Source organism: Eublepharis macularius, chromosome 5 (genome assembly GCF_028583425.1).
Source record: "Eublepharis macularius isolate TG4126 chromosome 5, MPM_Emac_v1.0, whole genome shotgun sequence".
NCBI lineage: Eukaryota > Metazoa > Chordata > Lepidosauria > Squamata > Eublepharidae > Eublepharis > Eublepharis macularius.
Window position 1 is genome coordinate 76,202,358 of NC_072794.1, and position 23,040 is coordinate 76,225,397.

Here is a 23,040-nt window from a genome sequence, read left to right on the forward strand (position 1 = left end):
ATCAGCTAGATGAAAATGATAAAAGTAATTTAAAACACATTTGCATGTTAAAGATAATAGAACCAACCAAATGTGGTGCAGTAATTGAGGGTTGGACTATAATGGGGCAGACCTGGACTGAAATCCCTTGCCCTGAAACTTAATGCTCAGTTACTCAGCATTGCCTACCTCACAGGGCTATTGTAAGAATAACATGGATGAGGACAGAAACTTGTATTCTGCCCCAAGTTGAAGAAAGGGTGGAATAAAAATGCACTGAACCGGGTTGCCAACCTGGCAACCAGCAGGACAGCTGGGAGCAGGGACAAGATAATGTACACGTGACATAATAGTTTCCAGCAATTCTTGGAGGTACCCTTTGTAGTGATGTTGGCAACATTTTCATTTTTCTCTTGCTGCCTCTCAGAGCTGTGGTAAGCAGTGGGGGTTTCTGGCAAGAGACCTAAGTAAACAAGCGTGCAGAAGTTATTGCTGGGAGAGAAGAATTAGCTATTTTAAATGGATACAAAATAGAGAAAACCCAGCTCTGCTGCCTGAAACAGCAACTGCTTGTAGAATTGCACCCCTGATCCATGGTTTATTATTTATTTATATAGTGCTAGTGTACATGGTTCCTTATAGTATAACGCCTTGCTTACAGTATAGTATATTTCATCACAATCTGAGCTAGTCACTTCAAAGTGCTACTTAATTGCAGAGTATGAGTAGCAGCAGCAATAGAGCTATGAAATGACATCACTTTCAGAAAGTTTTGAGTTCAAAGCTTGGAGTCTCAAAAGCTCATACCCTGAAAATCAAGTTACATCTTAAGGTGCTACTGGAACAGTGTCTTGCTCTTCTACTACAGACCAACACAGCTACCCATCTAAAACACTTTTAGAAATTCTCTCAATGGCTGCCTTCTTAGGAGTTGATGTTATCTGGCCTGGGATTGTTGCCTCTCAGAGCACATGTGCTTTCAGTAGCTCCCAGGAAGATGGTTAGAAAATCATCTCAGCTGGTTTGGCATGTACCCAGAGGCCCATTTTATTCCTCTCATGTGCCCCACAAAACACTTTTTTATTCCACACTTAAAAGAAAATTTTTACGAAATGATGAATCGGTGGTATATGTCTTCTGATAAATTAGCAAAAATGAGTAAAGGTATGTCAAACAAATGTTGGAAATGTGAGCAACATGAAGGAACATGTTGTCATCTTTGGTGGACTTGTCTTAAAGCAAAAAAATGCTGGTCACAAATTCATATGATAATACAGAAAATTTTGAAGATCAATATACAATTTAAACCAGAAGCCTTTCTGTTGGGACTAGTGGACAAACAGTTGGAATGGACAAACAGTTGGAAAATAAACTTGGTATCCTATTTCTATATATGACAACGGCAGCTAGGCTTTTATATTTGCAAAAATGGGAAAGTACAGAATTGCCTTCAATGGATGACTGGATTGTGAAAATGATGGAGTTAGAGATGGCTAAACTTACAGCTCTGATCAGAGATAAAACACTGTCTACTTTTATGGTTAATTAGAAACCCCATACTGACTTTCTGCGTGAGATGAGAAAAAATAGATTGATGATTTGTAGATTTGATTTCTAAGAAGATAAACTAGGGAAAAATAAATAGAAGGGGGGCAGTATCGAAAATAAATTTTAGAGGTATTAAAACTACAAGTATAATGTGTGTAAAGATATGACAATAATAATGAAATATGAATTTTTTTTGTTTTTTTTTTAATTTTTGTTCTTTTTCTCTCTATTCTTTTTATCTTTTCTCTGCCCTTTTATTGGGCTTTTAATCTTATTAATAAAATTTAAAAAGTATTTTAAAAAGGACACACCAATACAAGGCTACCATTTTCAGCATCACTCATGTTTTTATTATGTTTAGTTCTTCCATGTAGCACTACACGTAAAAAAAGTTTAGAAAAATAAAATTGAAATTGTTTATAATATTTAAAGTAGTAAGCAAGTAGAGAGTATCACGGTAATAATGCGCCAAAATGGAAGGCAGGTGCTAAAGACAAGAATATTGAGTGACTAATGGAAGTGTATATGCTTGGACTGTGATATAACGACTGCCAGGATGAAGAGATGAAACGGGCAGATTGCTGGCTTCCCGTCGCAGTTGTGTATCTATTCTTCTCTGCCGCCTCTCATTGTCATCATATGAGACCATATACACCATTTCTTTAAAGGAATTTATTGTACTGAAGACCTTCTTGCATTGTTATACCACAAACTTATTGGGACTTTGGGGATTACTGTACAGACCTCTGGTTAATTCAAGGCACACAGAACTTTAATATTGCACAGGAATTCTTGTTGAATTATATTTGAATTACTTTATATGATGCTTTGCCCTCTGTAATCACCCACCCTGTATATCTGTATATATTGTTTCTTTTGTTTAAGTTGACTGGAATATTGCTTTAAATTTGATTGATTTACAATAGAAACATTTATTAGTTAGATTTCACGGCCTGTTTGCTTTTTTCTATAATATTTAAAGAGCAGTTATGTTTACTTATTTCAAAATGGCGTTCACCAACAAATGTGGCTGATCTTATACCATACATGTGAGAACACAGTAAGCTGAAAATAACTTTATTGATATCTCAAACAGCAAATAGCTGTAGGGACTTGTGGGGGGGGGAAGTAAACAAAACAAAAATTTTCAGGTACATTGCATACAAATACAAATTATTCTCTAGAACAATTAACTAGAGAAATCCCCTAGCCCCAAAATAAAATTATTATAAAAGCAGGATCAGAACATTAGATAAGGCATCAGATCTATAGTAAAGTGCCAACATTACAAGATGTAAGTTACACTGCATTACAGAAGATTGTGATTTTAGAAGAAAGCTAACCTAAAAGTCTGTGGCAGCTAAGGAGCTTCAAAAAGGAGCACCTCTGCTCAGAGTGGCAAAGATATTTCAGTTCCAAAATATTTTTGACATATCTAACTACATGTATGTCTTGCAGAAAATTCAGAAAGCAATATAGTACTCTTTCATATTAGACTTTCCCTCTTGCTTGCAGTATGAATTACAATTAGAAACCCCTCTATAGTTTTTACAAACCTGTTATCTCAGAGCCAAGCTACAAGTGACGCCTGACACAGGTTGGACACTTGTCAGCTTCCCTCACGTTTTGATGGGAAATGTAGGCATCCTGGTCTTGCAGCTGTAATGGAGAGCCAAGCTGTAAAACCAGGATGCCTACATTTCCCACCAAAACTTGAGGGAAACTGACAAGTGTCCAACCTGTGTCAGGCGTCACTTGTAGCTTGGCTCTCAGATCTGCTGCAGATAGGGTTCTGTCAACCTATATACTGAATACTGGAGGCCTTCTCAAACTAGAAAGCTTAAATCAAGAAAAGATTCAGTAATAATACAGCTGAGAGGCACACTGAATAGCTTACAATTTGGCAACCATCACATACAGTTAAGTTCCATATCAGAAGGCAGGTATTAGTATCAAATATAACATTTTAAACTCTTTTTAGAGTTTGCATTAATTTTTTATAATTTAATTTGTATTCTATCTCATAGCCATAAGGTTAAAAAGCAGGCTAAAAAAGAATAATACAGCTATGTGCATCAGAATCAAATGCAAACGTGAAATATGAAAATATATAGTACAGAATAGCAGCAAAGTTGTGTTCAACAGTAGAAATATTAACAAGATGCCTTTTAGCTAAGTGTTTACAAGTAGGAGTCAGTTATATACACTGGTTAGAGCTGAAGGCTAGGCTTAAATCACCACGTTAGATACTTTGTTAGGCCAATCACAATCCCTCAGTTTAACCTCTCTCACAGCATTGTTGGAAGGACCGTGCATGCTGCCCTGAGCTCCTTGGGAGAAAATCTAACAACAAATAATTCTGACACACTCATATCTAATGGATCTGGTGTCCTGCGATGCAAACATGAAGGGCTGTACAAGCAGGGCGTTCCATTTATTCAGTGCTGGGAATACTCCACCCAAGAACAAGAGCCCTGCTGAATTCTAGATCAGGGCCTACAGCTCCACAGGATCAAGGCATAAACAGGACAGGGACTTACTAATGCGCAACTACATATACACAAGGTTTAGGCAAACTGCATAAGGACTTAGCCATCTTATATACAAATTATATAGCTGTGCTAGGAGTTGTGGCCTATTAACTTTTTAAAAGTAGGCAAAAAAGCTAATGGTGCAAGTAGAGAAAAAACAGTTGCACTTATTGTAACTGTTGTTCATTGACATCTTCTCTGCAGGCACATGTAGGACTGTGCATGTGCAGGCCTGCCAATCAGTGAGGTTTTTAAAGCTTAAAGTCCACTAGGAGACACACGTCTCTCTGGTGTGCGTATGTAGCTTTTCCCGCTGAACATACCACCAGGAGTTGGTGCCCCTTCACCCCGTTTCTCCTGAGCCACTGACTCTCCAAAGTATTGAAAAAGCACAGCAGGGCAGGAGGAAGGGTGTGTGTGCCTGCACAGAAGACAGCAATGAACAACAGTTATGGAAAATGCATCTCTATTTTCATTGTCCATCTTCTGTGCAGTCCCACACAGGAGATTCATAAGCTTCTTACCCTGGTGGGTGTATTCTTCATTGAAAGACTGAATGGAGTACAGCCTGTCCAACTGCTGATTCTTTTCTCTCCATCACATCACATCCAGGTGCATAGTGCTTCACAAATGTATCCAATGAAGACCATGTAGCTGCGTTGCAGATGTCCTGTAGAGGGACCGCTCTCATGAAGGCAGCGGAAGCCTGGGACCTTGTGGAATGTGCCTTCACCTCTAAAGGACATAGTTGACTGTTGCGTAACAAGTCTTAATTGTTAGTATCGCACAACTCACTATTGATTGTGCTGTAGTCCTTTTCCCTTTCCTAGGATCAGCATAAAAGAAAAACAGTTGTTTGTCCTTTCTAAACGCTGATGTATGATGCAGATAGAACTATATAGCTCTGCGGACGTCTAGCAAATGTAAGGCCTTCTCTGAATTCGTAGAGTGTAGGAAAAACACTGGAAGTATGGCATCTTGGGACAAATGGAATTGGCTTGCAACTTTGGGTCTAAATTTGAGATCAGATTTCAATTATGACCTTCCCTTGCTATACCTTAAGGAGAATCACATCACAGAGCAGCCAATTCACTCATCCATCCGCTGGACTAGAAATGAAACTTTTAAGAGACAAAAACTTCAAATCACAGCTAGCTAGAGGTTCAAAGGGTGGTCGTATCAATTTGGCTAGTACTAATTGCAGTGACCACTGAGGTACAATTTCTTTAACAGGTGGGAATAAGTTCTGTAGTCCTCTAAGGAATGATTTAGATACGTTGTAAGAAAACACAGTTTCCCCCTCAATTCTACGATGGAAGGTTGAGATGACAGTGAGGTATACCTTAATAGATTAATTGGAAAGACCATCTTTAAGTGACGGTAGAAATTCTAATAGGTCTGACAACTGGCAGTCAAAGAAGTCTAATCCTTTATGTTTGGCTCACATATTAAAACGTTCCCATTTGAATGCATAGGATTTCCTAGTGTTTTCCCTTCTAGCATTAAACACAAAGTCTGTCACTCTCACAGGCAGGTTCCCTGTTCTGTTATGTGCCGTGCTGTTAGTTTCAGTCTGAATAGGTCTTGATACCATACCCTTCTGTTGGTCAGCAGATCTGGTTCTGACCCAAACCGATACAGTGAGCCCTTGGATAGGTGCATCACATGTTGGAACCAGGGCTGTCTGGGACAGTAAGGAGTTATCAAGATTATGTATGGTCTGTCCTGAATCTTGCTGACTGATCTGGCAATCAAAGGGATGGGATGAAAGGCATAAAAAAAGATGTCCCTTCCAAGTTAGTTGGAAGGCATCTCCTAATGAGTTGTGACCTATTCCCAAGAAAATCTCAGAGCTTTCTGGTTTCCCTCCTTTGCAAACAGGTCTATATTGGGAAAACCCCACTGTCTGAAAACCCGTTCTAGGTAAGTAGTTGTAAGGGGACCATTTGTGATTTTCTGTATTGAGTCTGCTCAATTTGTCTGCTACTACATTTGTAGTGCCTGGTATGTGTACAGCTTGTATGAAAGCGCCTTTTTCCACCACCCACTCCCAGATGGGGATCGCTTCTTTGCACAATATTCTGGAAGTGGTGCCCCCAGTTTGTTCAAATAGAACATAGCCTTACAGTTGTCTGTCAACACCTGGGCTCTCTTCTGTTTTATGGTATCTGCGAATGTGATAAGGGCTAACGAATGGTTCTTAGTTCCAGGACATTAATGTGTAACATTCTCTCATGCCTCAGCCATGTCCTGTGTGTGCTGAGTGAACCACAACGGGCCCCCCAACCTAATGTGGAGGCATCAGTGGACATAACATTTATTTGTGCAAAGCCAAATTCTATCCCTTCTAATAGATTTCTGTCATCACCACCACTCCAAGGACCTAATCACTGATCTAGATATGAATACTTTCTGTTCTATTCTTGTGACTCTTAAGTCATGAACATAAAAGAACCAGTTATAGTTTATACATGTGTAACCTTGCCAATGGTGTGACTGACATGGTGGCTGCCATAAGCCCCAGTAGGGTTTGTATAGTCAAAGCCGATTGAAATCTACAACGGTTAAGCTGTCCCACCAGTCTTTTAATTCTATCCACCTCCTGAGGTCAAAAGTCTCTATTCTTAATGCTATCCAAAATTGCTCTAATAAATTGAGCTCTTTGAGAAGGTACGTGTACTGATTTCTTCAAGTTTACTAAGACCTAATCAGATACAGGTGTCAATCATCATTCCTACGTGCCTCTGCCGTAGTTCACTCAATGAGGCGGGTATCAGCCAATCGTCAAGCTATGGATAGACAGAACATCCGTTTTCTCAAATATACTACCACTATGACCAAGCACTTTGTAAAGATCTGAAGGCTGTGGAAAGACCAAAAGGTAAAACCTGGTACTGGAATATTTTACCATTGCAGACAAAGTGTAAGAACTTTCTATGGGACGAGTGTATGGTTTTCATCACTCTCTCTCACAAAAGAGCTTTTAGCCTGGTGGCCCTTTCAGCCCTGGCCTTGGGGGTAAACTTGCTGCAATGTTCACAGGCCTGAACATTATGCCCTTCTCCCAGACACTCTAGACAAATGGAATGCCCGTTCATTTCCATCATCTTAGTAGCACATGTGGTGCATCTCTTAAATAACACCTTTTCTGCCATATTACAAGCTTTCTCAGTTTTCTTCCTTCTCTTCTCTCTCTTAGATACAAGTGGAAAAAGCAAGAACCTTCTCAATTGGTGGTGAAGAAGGAACTGAGGGTGAAGGGGCGCTGTCTCCCAATGGTATGTTCGGTGGGAAAAGCCACACGTGCACAGAAGAGGCATGCACCCCCTAGCAGACTTTAAGCTTTAAAAATCTCACCAATCGGCAGGCCTGCACATGTGCAGTCCGATGTGGGACTGCACAGAAGATGGGCAATGAATGATCATTTATTCTGATTAAAATTCCCTGCATGGTTTGCCAAGAAGGCTTCCTTCAGGGGAATCTCTCTCTCTCTTTTTTTTTTTTGATAATCTTACAATAAGAATGCAAGCACAATAGCGAAATACTGAAAGACAAATGAGATTGCCCTTAAAAAGACTTCCTTGCAAAACACTCAGGGAATTTTAATTAGAATAAACAAGTATTTTTTCTGACTTGCATAATCGGCTTTTTTGCCTGCTTTTTCAATCTCTGCAATTGACATGGCCTTATTTTTTCCTTCTATTAACAACTTAGCCAGGCAAACAGGGCAATCCTGAGACTTGCTGTACCACCAGTACCCAGATACCTGTGGCGCCTCTCGTTAGCTCCCTAAGGACTTTTGCGGGAGAATTATGCTAGCAGCTGAGCCTAGCAAGGCCACAGCCAGGAGCACATGCTCCACTTTTCCCCTGACAACTCCACTGGCATCCCAGTGGCTGCACTGCTTCCATGATAGGTAGGCAGCAAGCAAAGGCGCACCCAATGCAGGGACCATAATTCAGCAGTCCACTGATACCTCCTTCTCCCCCCCCCCAGCAGAGAGCAGGCAGCTAGGGACCACATGCCCCCATGGTCACGGCACATGCATGGAGGTGCACAGGTGGAGGAAAGCTGTCCATTTAGGGAGGCCCTGGTTCTGGAGTGGGGCCCCCCACAACTGTCCAAGCAGGTCATGAGCTTGCAGCCCCCAGGCTCTGCCGGGTCACCTAGCAGTCCCATGTAGCCCAGGTAGCTTGTCTCTCACTGTGCGGGGGGCTGTACCCCAGCCATAGCACCTGCAGTCCTGAGATACCATTCTGCACCAGAGTTGCATGGCTTGCTGGACAAGGCTGGCCTTCCCTGCCCAGCCCCACACATGTGGGTGAGGGGTGGTCTACTCTCTGCCTGACCATCTGCCACTGCAAAGAATCTTTCTATGCAGCTGAGCAGGGCATCCTTCTGAGAACTGCTCTCAGGTCATGCTCTGCTCAGGAAGGTGCTTACAAGAACCCTACTCTGGCAGCTGCCACAGCCACTCTGGGACCCCCTATAGCTGCTGGCCAGCATCCCTGCACCAAGATGGAAGGGCCACTCGCTGTGACTCAAAAGTCCCCCCGGAGATAGCAGGAGAAGTCTGAATGTGGCTCCCTTCCTAACTGTGACTGCGAGGTGCACCCCAAATTTTGCCAAGTTCTCCCTGTGCACTCTTGGCCTCACCACCATGAGCATCCTCTCTCCCCTCTCATTCTAAGTTCCCATGGCAGTGGGCTCTTGGGAAGAGCCTCCAGCTGCCTCCCCACTTACCTGAGGTCATGGCGCCCTGGCTGGAGGTTATGTAGGGTGCCCAAGGAGCTGACTGGGAGCAGGGGAGGAGGCTCAGCCATCATGGAGGCATTGAGTGGATTGACCTCTGTAGTAGTTGGTATCCCACGCTCCACTGGGCTGCTTCGGCAGGGCTGGGCACAGGACCTGATTGACTTTTCCTACACAATGGGCACCTATGGGCTATGCCATCATTTTTTTGTGGCATAACTTTCTGCTACTGCTGGTGGCATTCTTGTGCCTGAAACGGTTTAGGGATCCAACTAACTCGCATCCCATTACTCCTATGCAAGGGCTTACAACCGAGTTATGCCTGTGTCCAACCGCTATGGCCCAACACCGCTGGCGGCCTTGGGCGGAGCCGCACTGTGCCACTATGCTGCCGTAGGGGGGTTATGCCAGCATACATGTGGGATACACTGGCATAACTCCTAGTCAGCGTCTTCAGCCCCCGCCCTCAGGAATGTGCTGTAAGTCACCTTGTAACTTTTTTGTGCAGCAATAGGGTAGTAAAATTCTTTTGAACAATGACACTGGTAATTTTAAAAAGATTAATCAGAATAATTGTGTCATCAAAGCAGCATGGTTTCAAAGAAAAAAACATCTATTCCATAAAATTCATGACCCCCCCAAAAAATATTCTCCCTCCCCTTCTCCAATGTATAAAATAAGGCAACATGAGGCCACTTAGATTGAGACAGACAAGTCACAGCTCTACCTAAATATTAAAAACCCAAAATCACAGCTGCAATATTAATTTCCAGTTCAGGAAAGGTATCAATACTAACTCTGCCTATCAGAAAATAGAGAACATTTAAAATAGATTTCACAACCTTTTTTTAAAAAGCATGAGCTACTCTTTGCTTCACCATTTAAAAATTAAACTAGTTTTGCATTTTTAACAAACTACAAACATTTATTTATTACAGAATGTTACTAGAGGAAAATCAATATGGGAAGAATTGGAAGGGAAATTACACGGGAAGGAATTCATATGTAGGAGGGGAGAAGTTCCTTTGTACATCTGAAATCTGCTTGACTTGGGTTTGTTACCCTAGAATTGGTGCTTTCAACTTGCATTCTAGGAAATCCAGGATTCTTTGGAAGCTTATCGTGGGTTCCAGGTAAGGGGGTGGCCTAGATGATACCATCATAAAGAGATTCCCATTTTCATGTAACCATGTTCATTCAGCATTCTGTTTGGTAGCTTACCATTTCAGGAATCAACTTCAACCATTCCACAATGATTTCAAGTGCCTATTTTCAGTCAACAGCATTCTGAATATTAGCACTATCTTGTAGCATAGAGTTCTGATTACAAACTATCTTAGAAAATGTAGACTATGTAGCCATCAATGTTCTATAGCTCTCATTTGAAAGAATCAACTACTACAACATCCTTTAGGAATGTTGCAGTGACTTAAAAGTCACAAAACCTCTGAAGCTCCAGGGAAACGTTTTAAAGAAATCTTTTATACCACACAGTGGAGACTGATATTGCAGTGATCAACTGTCATTTAATGCTGCAGTGATCAACTCATTCAAGACATCACATCAGAACTTAGAATTTAAGAAAATATCATCTACACCAGCCCAGAGAGGAGCATCCTGGAAGACAGCTTACCCATTTCTACCAATCTTCCCCTGCAATTCTCAATACTAGAGCAAGTTGTGCTTATTCTAGGTTGATCTCCATTTGCATAGGAGAACACCAAAGTCAATAGGCATGGTTCATACCTACATGACTGGCACATTCTGCACAGAAAATTCCCTCAAATCTTATGAAACATACAATTATTCTTGTGGCTCAGAAAACAGAAATGGTTTTGGAGTTGACCTATACTGATCTAGCAAGAATCTGGCCAATATGCCCAAATTAACTGCATGCTTAACAGAATGTAACCTCAAAAATAACACTTTAAGAATAAACTGAATCAACTCTCAAGGAATACATGTGCAATAGATGGTTTTGTTTTTATACACAGAAGTTCTTGTTTAGCCTCTGTGTCAACCTGATCTGGATAAATACAAAAGAAAATGTGTGAAGAAAGGAAAATGGAATGTACGCTGGAACTGTAGGATCAGATTCAAATGGCCTCTTTTCTTTCCATACCCAGTTCCTATATGGAAGAAGACTGATGATGTAATCTCTTTAATTCAGGGGAAACTGTGCCATATAATAACCCCTAGTCAAAGAGGACAGAAAGGGCCTAATTAATGAGGCAATAAAATAAGATACATTCCACAAGGTGGTAACACATCAAATTACCAACTAAATTAAGGCTTTTGGTCCAACACACGCAATACTTCAGTGAGCAAAACTGACTCACCGCATCATGGACCAGCATGTAAATTAGAAGATCATGGCTATAATCTACCACAGAATCCACAATCATATTTATCCAACCTTCTGCTCTCACCAGAATGTATTTGCTAATTATATCCTCAATATCTGGTTCATATGTTTCATTTACCCACATAAAAAAATACCCCAAGACAGTTGCAACAACTTCTATTTCCAAAAATTAGAAACCAAACTGGCCTTTAGTGACAAATTATATCCAATCAGACTCCATTGCAAAATATTAAAGCTATCAACAAAGAACCAAAATCTCAAGTAGTGTAACTTATCTTAGATCCAAAATAGGCCACAACTATCCCCGGCCTACAGGATAACCTGAAGTCACACTATCATGTTGAAAATTAGTTCTCTTTCTACAGCAGCATTTTTTTAACAGATACTTTTTTAGTGGTGGTTGTCTTTGAGAACCAACATATTTAAACTCACCATGATTTGAATTCCCCATTTATTAATATTCAAACACACTTATTCAACCTGTATAATTCATATATTTTCCATAGTGCTCATTGCATTATAACTATATTTAAAGTAGTGGGGTTGGTTATTTTAAATTGCCACAGAGTGTCAGATCAAAGAAAACCGTTTCCAAACATTCACAGAATGACAAATTTAATATGCAGAACCACTGCTGGTAGCTGGAATGAACTAACAGGTTCTATATACTTGCTTAAGATATATCTGCCTCTGCATAACCAACTATGATAATATGGAGTGATGTACCAATACTGAATAGCCTGGGTACTGATTCCATATACATCATATCTTGAGGAAAAAGTTATAGCTATGCTTCCACAGTCATTTCTCCAGGAAGAACAGCCATTTTCCTAAAGAAAAAGAAGGGAGAGAGCAGAGCACAGATACAGCACAGCACAAACTTCTTAAAAATAAATGGTCAACTATGTTCCCTGTTGTTCCACGTTATGAGATGGTTAATTTACTTCTTCTGCCTGAATTGGAGGAATCTTGCTGGACACCAGAGAATATACATAAGGCCAGATTTTGTTGGTCTCTGTCCCGGAGAATGAATGTAGGATCCCTCTGTTTCTGAAATATGAAACAGAAGTTCATATAAGTGAATGTGACATCTTAAAATCTGTGACACCATCCTACAAACGCCGTCTAAGTTAAATGCAAAGGAATAGATAACACCAGGCCAATTCAGTTACAGTTACTGTCTACATCTTTTTAACAGTTTCTTAAGAGATGCTTTACAACAGTGGTCCCCAACATGGAACCCACCAATGTATTTCCTGTTGTCCACTTCCGTATTCCGCAAAGCATCTCCAAACTAGAGTCAATCCCAGCTTTCCTTCATTTCACTGAAAGAAGAGGGTTCAGAAAAACTTCATTCAGAAGCAGATATTTCATCATAAGAGGACACACTTAGCTCCCAACATTCTGTGGTTGGCCCGATGACAGCCATTTTGTGACCAGCTGCGCCCCATAGATGGCAGCGATTTTACTGCCCACTCACTGTTTTTAAAATTCAAAATGCCTACAGTCTCAATAAAATTGGAAACCTCTGCATTACAGAAAGGTAAATGTCAGAGGCAACCAGTAATCTAAATTACTAGAGTGCTCCTGTCTTACTTCTTATTGTGAAGCCTCATGTATGCTACTTCCCAGTATCATAACAGAGTTTGGCTGCAGAAACTTTATGGATTTTAACTCCACTTGTCAATTATCAGTAAAGTTGAATTGTATATTTTCAGTTACGCAAACTAGCTCTTTTACTGGCTCTTTATTGATCTCTTGCTCTGAATTTTGACAGGGTTGGACTTTTTAATTATGAGGATTGTCGGCCTGTGACCTAAAGGATACTTTATTGGGAAAGTAAGGGACAAATTAACTCTCTGCCATCTTCAGTATCCATTGAAAAATGAGGACAAAAACAGGACTGCTAAGCACATTAGAGATGCTATGCAAATGCTATACAGTAACAACAACACCATTAATATCAAAAGCAGGGATTAAAAATTATTACTTGAGTTAAACAGTATTTCCCCTTCAGTCTCATAGATATCAAAATTACCAGACATAGGCCTTAAATGCTAGCTGTTTTCTGTTTATGGAAGGCACTTGTATCCATGAAGGGGGTGTCAATCTTTGGTGGTGTCTCCACCCCCCTGCAGACTCCCATTTCACCTCCCTACTCTGATCTCAGGGCTCAACCAACCCTCAAAGAGCATAATTTCAGGGACTATAGGAGAGAGGAGGTTGCAAAGTTCTGTTCCATGAGCAGTATTGTGCTCACAAAGGATTCAAGACAGACTTCTGAAGCCTAGTTGACTTTTTCTAGAACAGTTAAGCAATCCTTAATATATGTTTCTGATTTCTAAAAGCCTTTAAGTCAACCACTAAGAAATGTTCTTTCTATATTAATTCATTTGCCATCTAAGGGAAGGATCAATGTTTAACGTAATATAAACATGGCCACTGTTTCTGTTGAATAGTAAAATGAGTTTCCACTTGCATATTGTGAGGAGCTAGTAAACTTATACCTATCAAAATAATAATAACAACATCAGCAACAACATTTGATTTATATACCACCCTTCAGGACAACTTAACACTAGACATGGGCACGAACAGAAAAAAACCCTGAACATGGTGTTCGTTGCCATCCATGAACATTGACAAACATGATCTGTTCATGAACATGTTCGTTGTTCGTGGGGGCCAGCAGGCTCTCCTCTAGCTATCAAGATCCCTACCGCACCACTCCAAGAAACCTGACCTGAGCAGGCAGCAAGAAATGTACCAATAATAAATGATAGCTTGGCCCCAGAGCCTGGCAGCAGACCTGGAACTTGAAGAGGTAGATTCCTACCCAATCACACACAAAGAAAATTCAAGGTCCAATGAACTCTCCCTGTCTCTCTCTCAAAATGCCAACAGCAACTGTCTCTCCCTCACTGTCTGCAAAACCAGAGCTGGGAGCCCCCCTCCCCTCTGCTCTTTGCTTCCTCCTAACAAATTTGGAGCTCCACACTTGAAAGGAAGACCTGCCTATCAAGCTAAATTGGGCTTAGATTGGGGTCTCCAGGGCAACAGAAGGAGTTCAGACAGAGTTCAGGCAGTCCCTGCCTCCAGTTGCAAAGGGAATTGATTGCAGGTGCCAGACTGTCTGGCTTGACAAACAGCAACAAACGAGGCTTGCAATGACCACCTGTTCGTTTAGAAGGGGGCCTCATGAACAGCTTGTTTGCAAACAGCTGATTGGGCTGTTCATGGTTTTAGTTCGTATTGCTGTTCATGATCATCTCTACTTAACACCCAATCAGAGCAGTTTACAAAGTATGTTATTATTATCCCCACAACAATCACCCTGTGAAGTGGGTGGGGCTGAGAGAGCTCTAGAAGCGCGGTGACTGACCCAAGGCAACCCAGCTGGCTTCAAGAGGAAGAGTGGGGAATCAAACCCGGTTCTCCAGATTAGAGTCCTACTGCTCTTAACCACTACACCAAACTGGATCTCCAGAGGGCGGCTGACATGGGGATAACATTATTTTGGCATGGCAAGGGAAGTGAACGGCTGAGTCAAACTATTGGTACAAGTTGTGATAAATTGAAGCACCACCTGATACCAGGTGTTTTTTTTTCCAGAAAAACAACCTATGCTATAAGCACCAACACACAAAAGGTGATGATGTGGTGTCTTCACGTTAGTTTCAAGTCTAAGATGTTATTCAAAAATTTGCTATTGAAGTGAATTATCTATCCATGTTTTAGCAGACATACTTAAATGGTCAAATGTTTTAATAAAGATCTCTTTTTGACACAGAGACGAAATACAGCTCAAAAAGACTTCCTTTCTTCTAGTTTTTAGAACGCTTCTAAATGCATTAGAATGTCTCTAAGCGCATTAACAGCACTGTTAGCAAGTGTTAGAACCATACAATCACTTTATTACTATCACTGACACTTCCAGATTTCTCTCATACCCTGCAAGATAAAACCTCAATGTAACTGAACCCCCCCAAAAGACTGAATTCATGTTTACCAAGAAGTCAAGATCTGCCAAAAGACTTTAGTAGTGGACTATTTCCCATACTTAGAAAGGGAGTAGGCATGTTCTCATGCACCTTAAGTGTCTACTTGTGCAGCACAATAACACCAGGGAGAAAGGGTCACCAAGAGACATATTCACACTCTACTGGGTCAAGCTGTGATGATATTGGTTGTTGTGGGTTTTCCGGGCTGTATTGCCGTGGTCTTGGCATTGTAGTTCCTGACGTTTCACCAGCAGCTGTGGCTGGCATCTTCAGAGGTGTAGCACCAAAAGACAGAGATCTCTCAGTGTCACAGTGTGGAAAAGATGTTGGCAGGTCATTTGTATCTACTCAGGAGGGGTGGGGTTGAGCTGAGTCATCCTGTAAGAGTTTCCCCGAGTGTGGAATGCTAATGGCGGGAGGCTTCACTGTATCCTGAGGAGGTTCTTTTGCATATGGATTGGTGCTTGATGTGCTAATCTTCTCTGCCGGGCTATTGTCGGGTATAGAGTGTTCTGTTAGCCTGGTGTTTTTCAGAACTGGAAACCATGCTCTGTTCATTCTTAAGGTTTCTTCTTTCCTGTTGAAGTTTTGCTTATGCTTGTGAATTTCAATGGCTTCCCTGTGCAGTCTGACAAAGTAGTTGGAAGTGTTGTCCAGTATTTTGGTGTCCTGGAATAAGATACTGTGCCCTGTTTGAGTTAGGCTATGTTCAGCCACTGCTGATTTTTCAGGTTGTCCAAGTCTGCAGTGTCTTTCATGTTCTTTTATTCTTGTCTGGATGCTACGCTTTGTGGTCCTGATGTAAACTTGTCCACAGCTGCAGGGTATACGGTATACTCCTGCAGAGGTGAGGGGGTCTCTACTGTCTTTTGCTGATCGTAGCATCTGTTGTATTTTTCGGGTGGGTCTGAAGGAATTACTGATCAGATGGGAAAGCTTATAAAAAAGCATAACCTTCAAGCAGTACTCAGACCTACCCGAAAAATACAACAGATGCTACGATCAGCAAAAGACAGTAGAGACCCCCTCACCTCTGCAGGAGTATACATAGCCTAATTCAAACAGGGCACAGTATCTTATTCCAGGACACCAAAATACTGGAAAACACTTCCAACTACTTTGTCAGACTACACAGGGAAGCCATTGAAATTCACAAGCATAAGCAAAACTTCAACAGGAAAGAAGAAACCTTAAGAATGAACAGAGCATGGTTTCCAGTTCTGAAAAACACCAGGCTAACAAAACACTCTATACCTGACAATAGCCCGGCAGAGAAGATTAGCACATCAAGCACCAATCCATATGCAAAAGAACCTCCTCAGGATACAGTGAAGCCTCCCGCCATTAGCATTCCACACCCGGGGAAACTCTTACAGGATGACTCAGCTCAACCCCACCCCTCCTGAGTAGATATAAATGACCTGCCAACATCTTTTCCACACTGTGACACTGAGAGATCTCTGTCTTTTGGTGTTACACCTCTGAAGATGCCAGCCACAGCTGCTGGCGAAACATCAGGAACTACAATGCCAAGACCATGGCAATACAGCCTGGAAAACCCACAACAACCATCATTCTCCGGCCGTGAAAGCCTTCGACAATACATGTGATGATGTTGTACCAAACCCCAGCAATATGCATAAAGGGCATCCACAGATTACAAAATTATGACGAAGTACTTTGTGACCCACTCTGCAGTCGGCTATGTGCAAGTTGTTGCAGTTTTTAATGTTCTGAGGTGAATACATTGATGGAGAAACCAAGAGAAATGAACAAACACACAGCCAAAAAAAACCAGGCCATCAATGTGTGTGACTACTATATGTGACAATTTACATGTAGATTTCATGTTAGCTGTTGAATGAAAATGCCTTGTGTTAGTGTTTGGGGAAATAACATGAAGTGTCTTTTTATGGAGGATCAGGCAATAGAATAGTTTTGTATGTTATGCAAAAGGTGGATGTGTGGATACATTTATATTCCACTATGTCATATGCTGTCACATCCAAAAAAACCCAGTGTTTCTTACCTGTAACTGTTGTTCATCCAGGTCTTCCGTGCAGGCACACATGGGACTGCACATGCGCAGGCCTGCCGATTTCAGAGATTTAATAGCTTGATACCACCAGGGGGTGCCCCTGTCCCTTTGCGCTCATGCGCGACCGTCTTCCCACCTAAATACTGTCCTAAGGGGTGGGGTGCCCCCGACATACCCACAGTCCTCTTTTGCCACTGTACTGCAAGGTAATTTCCGAGAGAGTTAGCAGGAAAAGAGGGAGGGCATGTGTGCCTGCACGGAAGACCTAGGGCCAAGCTACAAGTGACAAATGACACTTGAACGTTAAGTGGATCGAGTGGAGGGCAAGTGAACAGGGAGAAATACACTTGCTGTTCAAGTGTCATTCGTCACTTGTAGCTTGGCCCCTAGATGAACAAAAGTTACAGGTAAGAAACACTGTTTTTCATCGGCAGTCTTCCTGTGCTGGGTGGCAGTTGGATATCAGTCACAAGAAAACTGATTGCAGAACAGCTGTGCCGACTGCCATCTTTCCTGTCCAGGACGTCCAACACGTAGTGCTTGACAAACATGTCAGAAGAGGCCCACATCACCGCTCTGCAGATGTCTTGCATCGGAACTCCCCTCGGGAGGGCTGCCGACAACTCTTGGGACCTGGTAGAATGTGCGTGGACTCCTAATGGACAAGGCAGTTTAGCAATTTCATAACAAAATAAAATTGTTTGTACCACCCAACAAGCTAAAGTTTGGGGAGCCGCTCTTCTACCCTTCTTATGCCCTGCGAAACATATGAACCAGTGAGAATCAATCTTGAACAATTTAACTTGGTTCAAATAAAACAATAGTGCCCTACAAACGTCTAGTGTGTGGAGTGTTCTCTTAGCATCAGAATCCTATGAATGGAAAAATACTGGCAAGGACATCTCCTGAGAAAGGTGGAACTTGGAAACCACCTTAGGTAAAAAGTCAATCTTAGTGCGAAGAACTACCTTCTCTGTGTGGATCTTCAAAAAGGGTGGCTCGCAGGACAAAGCAGCCAATTCACCAACTCTCCTGGATGAGGTAACAGCTACCAAAAATGCCATTTTCATAGACGGGAGACTTAACGGGCACATAGCTAAAGGCTCAAATGGTTTTGACATTAGTCTAGATAAAACTAGACCACTAGTTATTCAATCCCTTCAAAAACAATTTAGCAGAATGGTGGGAGAACACTGTCTTGCGGTCTATAGGAGGGTGAAAGGTGGAGATAGCCGCCAGGTACACTTTAATAGAAGAATTGGACAGTTCCTGTTGTTTTAGATTCCACAAAAACTCCAAGACCTCAGGTAGGGAAGAGCCAAAAGGGTTCAAGACTTTCTCCCCGCACCAGAGTTTCTCTATCTTGTGGTGTAACACCCCCTTCCAGGATAGTAAGTTCGGTTCCAGTGGGAAGTCGAGCCTCTGTGTTTGCAGTCTGAGCAATGTATGGAACCACAGTTGGCGTGGCCAGAAAGGGGCTATAAGAATCATCGAAGGTTTGACCACCTGAATCTTGCTGAGTACCCTGGTCAGGAGTGGGAAGAGGGGAAATGCGCAGAATCGGTGACCCAACCACTCTAGTTGAAATGCGTCCCCAAGAGACTCTCAGCCTAGGCCTCTCCTTGAGCAAAATCTGGGTGCCTTGTGATTATCCTCTGAGGCAAACAGGTCTATTTCTGGAAAGCCTCATTCTGAAAACACAGGGTTTAAGTACTTGTCATGGAGCGACCATTCGTGGTTGTCCCCATGTAGCCTGCTCAGATGGTCTGCCAATAGACTGTCCACACCCAGAAAGAGAACTGCCTGCAACCATGTCGAGTGGGTCGCAGCCCAGGTCCAGATTCTCACCACCTCGTTGCACAGAGTCACAAAGGCCGTGCCTCCCTGCTTGTTTATACAAAACATGGTGATCGTGTTATCTGTGAGAATTTGGATGGTCTTGCCTTTCACACGATCTGAAAAGGAAACCAATGCATAGTATACAGCCCTTAACTCTAGAAGGTTAATATGTTCTCGCTTCTCAACAACATCCCATACACCATGTGCGTTAAAAGCCCTCACATTGAGTGCCCCAACCTAAAGTCGAAGCATCCGTAGTAATGGATACTTGTGGTTGTTTACAGCCAAACTGAACTCCTGTGAATAGGTTATTGTCAACCAACCACCAATCTAATGAGTGGAGGAGCGTCCTCGGGATGTTAAATATCTTGAGTAGAGGGTCCCTTTCGGGGGGAAAACCTGAAGTAAACCACAATTGTAACGGTCGCATGTGCAGTCTAGCGAATGGCACTACCGCCATGGTGGACGCCACGCAACCCAGCAAAGTTTGGAAGAAATGGGCCGATTGAAAATGACATTTATGAAGTCATATGATAAGGGTCTTGATTCCAGTTCCCCTCTCTCTTGGGAGGAACCCCGCATTTTGGGTACCATCCAGGATAGTGCCAATGGACTGAACTACTTGTGAGGGAGAAAGTTTAGACTTCTTTTGGTTCATGAATAACCCTAAACGTAAACAGGTGTCTAAAGTAATGGAGACTTGTCTGTGAACATCAGCTGCTGAGGAGCCCACCAGCAACCAGTCATCTAAATATGGAAAAATACAGCAGCCTTGAACCCTTAAGTGAGCTACTACCACTGCCACCGCTTTGGTGAAAACCCGTGGAGCAGTAGACAACCCAAATGGGAGAACTCTATACTGAAAAATATGGTCACCGTAGGAAAAACGAAGGTATTTCTTGTGCTCCGAAAAAATGGAGACATAGAAATAGGCAGCCTTTAGGTCCAGGACTGAAAACCATGCAGCAGGGGGCAACAGAGTTAGGACTGTATTGTCGAAGGCTTTCACGGCCGGAGAATGATGGTTGTTGTGGGTTTTCCGGGCTGTATTGCCGTGGTCTTGGCATTGTAGTTCCTGACGTTTCGCCAGCAGCTGCGGCTGGCATCTTCAGAGGTGTAGCACCAAAAGACCGAGATCTCTCAGTGTCACAGTGTGGAAAACATTTTTCCACACTGTGACACTGAGAGATTTCGGTCTTTTGGTGCTACACCTCTGAAGATGCCAGCCACAGCTGCTGGCGAAACGTCAGGAACTACAATGCCAAGACCACGGCAATACAGCCCAGAAAACCCACAGCAACCAGAGTTAGGACTGCCTGTAATCATCTTAAATTTACGAACATTAATAAATTTGTTCAAACCACGGAGATCTAGGATGGGACGAAGGCCACCATCCTTTTTCTCTACCATAAATAGATTGGAATAGAACCCCTGTGGGTCATCACTGTCAGTAACCTCCTCGATTGCTCCTTTCTGTAATAGAGCCGAGAATTCTGAGAGAATCTCAGGTTTGGGAGAGTCAGAAGAAAACACGGGGAGCCGTAAATAAGGCAACTGTAAGAACTCAACTTCATAAACAACATTGATTATTTTTTGAACCCAAACATCATTTGTAATAGATCACCAGGCAGAGAAAAACTCAGTTAGCCTGACACCAAAAAGAGGGTCAGGGCCCTGTAATTGTCAAAATTGCTTTTGCTGCTGTAACTGGTCTTTGGCTTGTTGATGCACCATGCCTTGCTTGGGCCTTCGGCTTGACCTCCGCCTGGGAAAAGAAGACTGCGGACTTCGATAAGGTCGCTGGTTCCTATACGCTTACCCTTGATAAGGTTGGTAGTGTTGCTGTTGGCTATGTCCTCTAGGGAAGGACCTATAGCTGAAATGTGGGGCATTGTGTTGTTGCAGGTATGGAAGTACACCATACGATTTGGCAGTAAGGCGATCTTTTCTTGGACAGATATTCGTCCATCTTTTCAGAAAAAAGTGTGGTGCCGTCAAAGGGGAGGTCTTCCACCTTGCTTCTCGTCTCCATAGGAAGAGCCGTGGTTCGCAACCATGCATACCTATGTAGGACGACTGCTGACAGTAACGAGCATTCAGAGGTGTCTGCCATGTTGCGACTTGCATTGATCTGGTGGCGGGAAAGTCGAACTGCCTGCTCCTGTATGACCCTGAGAAACACATTCTGGTCCTCGGGTAACTTGGGTATAAATGTGGCTACCTTTGTCCAGAGAAGCAGTTGGTAGGCTGCCATCATTGCTGAGTAGTTTGCAACCTTCACCCCAAAGGCTGCGGAAGTATAAATTTTACATCCCATAGCATCCAGGCGTCTGCTCTCTCTGTCAGATGGAGCTGATAGGGAACCTTGTTTGGATCTGGCTTACATTTCCTCTGTCACTAGGGATGAAGGAAGCGGATGGACCGATAGGAAAGGGCACAGATCGTCCTTTACCCTGTAGAGATTCTCCACTTTCCTGTTCGTTGCAGGCACAGAAGCCAGTTTCAGATTTAAATCTTTCAGGAACTTAATAAAACCTTCAGTTATAGGAAAGGAGATAGATGGTGTCAAGCCAGAATAAATGTGTTGAAGGATCTTATCGGTGAATTTCGGTTCAGCCGAGGTCACCTCAATCTCTAGTGCCTTTGCCATCCTCTGAAGTAGCTCACTGTAAGCTCTGAAGTTGTCAGTGAGAGACGCGTCATCCACAGGACCAGTCTCACCTTCTGGTGAATCAGACAAGAGGGAGGCACTGGCACGTTGACCTGCTGTCCTAGTCATCACTTCCAGATCCAACAGATGTGGGGTTCGATAGGAATCCCCATATGATTGATCCCGTAGGGAAGGAGATCTAGATTCCCTCCGATAAGGGATGTCTGAATAGGGAGAGTGCCTCCTGTAGGAACAACTGTCATCTCTTGGGTAAGTCTCCCGGGAACAGCTCCAATAAGAATGAGGGCTTCTGTCATGGGAGTGGCCAGTTTGTCTTGAGGATGAATAGGAGGACCATGACACTTGGGACAACAATCAAGGGTGTCCAGTAGGTGTAGGAGGCTTTTCCACAAGGATGACCTCCTCTTCAAGGCTGTGCCTACAATGGGAGGCACTTGGAGGCGATGGGTGATCGCTCATTGTTCTATGTCATTTCTCTGGGGATTCCGAGCCCAATCGACATGATAGCGGAGCCAGGGTCGAGAGCACCTTCTCCAAGATAGCTTTGTCCTGTTTAGTAGATAGGTGCTTCTTCTTCTTCCCCGACTCGGATTGGGTCGAATCCTGCACTGGGGACGGATCCGATGGGGTCGGAACCATAGTGGCATTTGGGGAAGCATAGGTAGCCGACAGCAATTGGGAGCAGGAAGACCTCGAATCCGACGCAAGGACTGCGGCCGGTCCCACATCTCAAGAGACTTTGATGGGCAATTTTGATGGAGTTCGGCTCCGAGGGGTCTTCGAACCAGTCGGTCTCGAATCAGACCCCAAAGCGGTCGGTTCCGACGTGCAATGGACCGATGTCGGAGTCAACGACAGAGGTGGTCTTGGTTCCGAATGAGCTGGAGACGCCTGGGAATGTAGGGTCTTAGAGCTCGGAGGAGCAGGGCCAGGCTGGCTAGAAGACGCTGGTGAGGCCGAGGATGGTGTCCTCGTCGGTGGATCAGTGGCTGCCATGGCACGCTTCCACAGGGAAGCTTGATGTCTTCCCACTCATTCAGATCTGGCTTTCAGGGTAAAAGCTCTGCAGTGCTTACAGGCTTGGGTGTTATGTGTCTCACCCAGACAGTAAAGGCAGAGAGCGTGATCATCAGATCTGGTCATTTTCCTATTACAGGACTCACAGCGCTTGAAAAGGGCCATCTCTGACCTGATGTAGAAATTTCCACTTTGACTCAGTATGCTACAAACCTCTCTTATCGGCGGCCAAGGAAGAACTAAGGGTATGTCGGGGGCGCCCCGCCCCTTAAGACCATGTTTAGGCGGAAAGATGGTTG

At 43.0% G+C, this 23,040-nt stretch overlaps 1 protein-coding gene across 2 annotated transcripts in view; it reads right to left on the minus strand.

Annotated features, from left to right (window-relative positions):
- Window positions 1–3,188: 3,188 nt before the first annotated feature.
- AK4 (adenylate kinase 4) overlaps window positions 3,189–23,040 on the minus strand; it is a 61,948-nt gene continuing 42,096 nt past the window's right edge. For both annotated transcript variants that reach the window (XM_054979946.1, XM_054979945.1), the window contains exon 7: window positions 3,189–12,225. In XM_054979946.1, coding sequence (XP_054835921.1) covers window positions 12,111–12,225 — 115 coding nt within the window. In that variant the 3' untranslated portion in view covers window positions 3,189–12,110. The remainder of the gene's footprint in view (window positions 12,226–23,040) is intronic.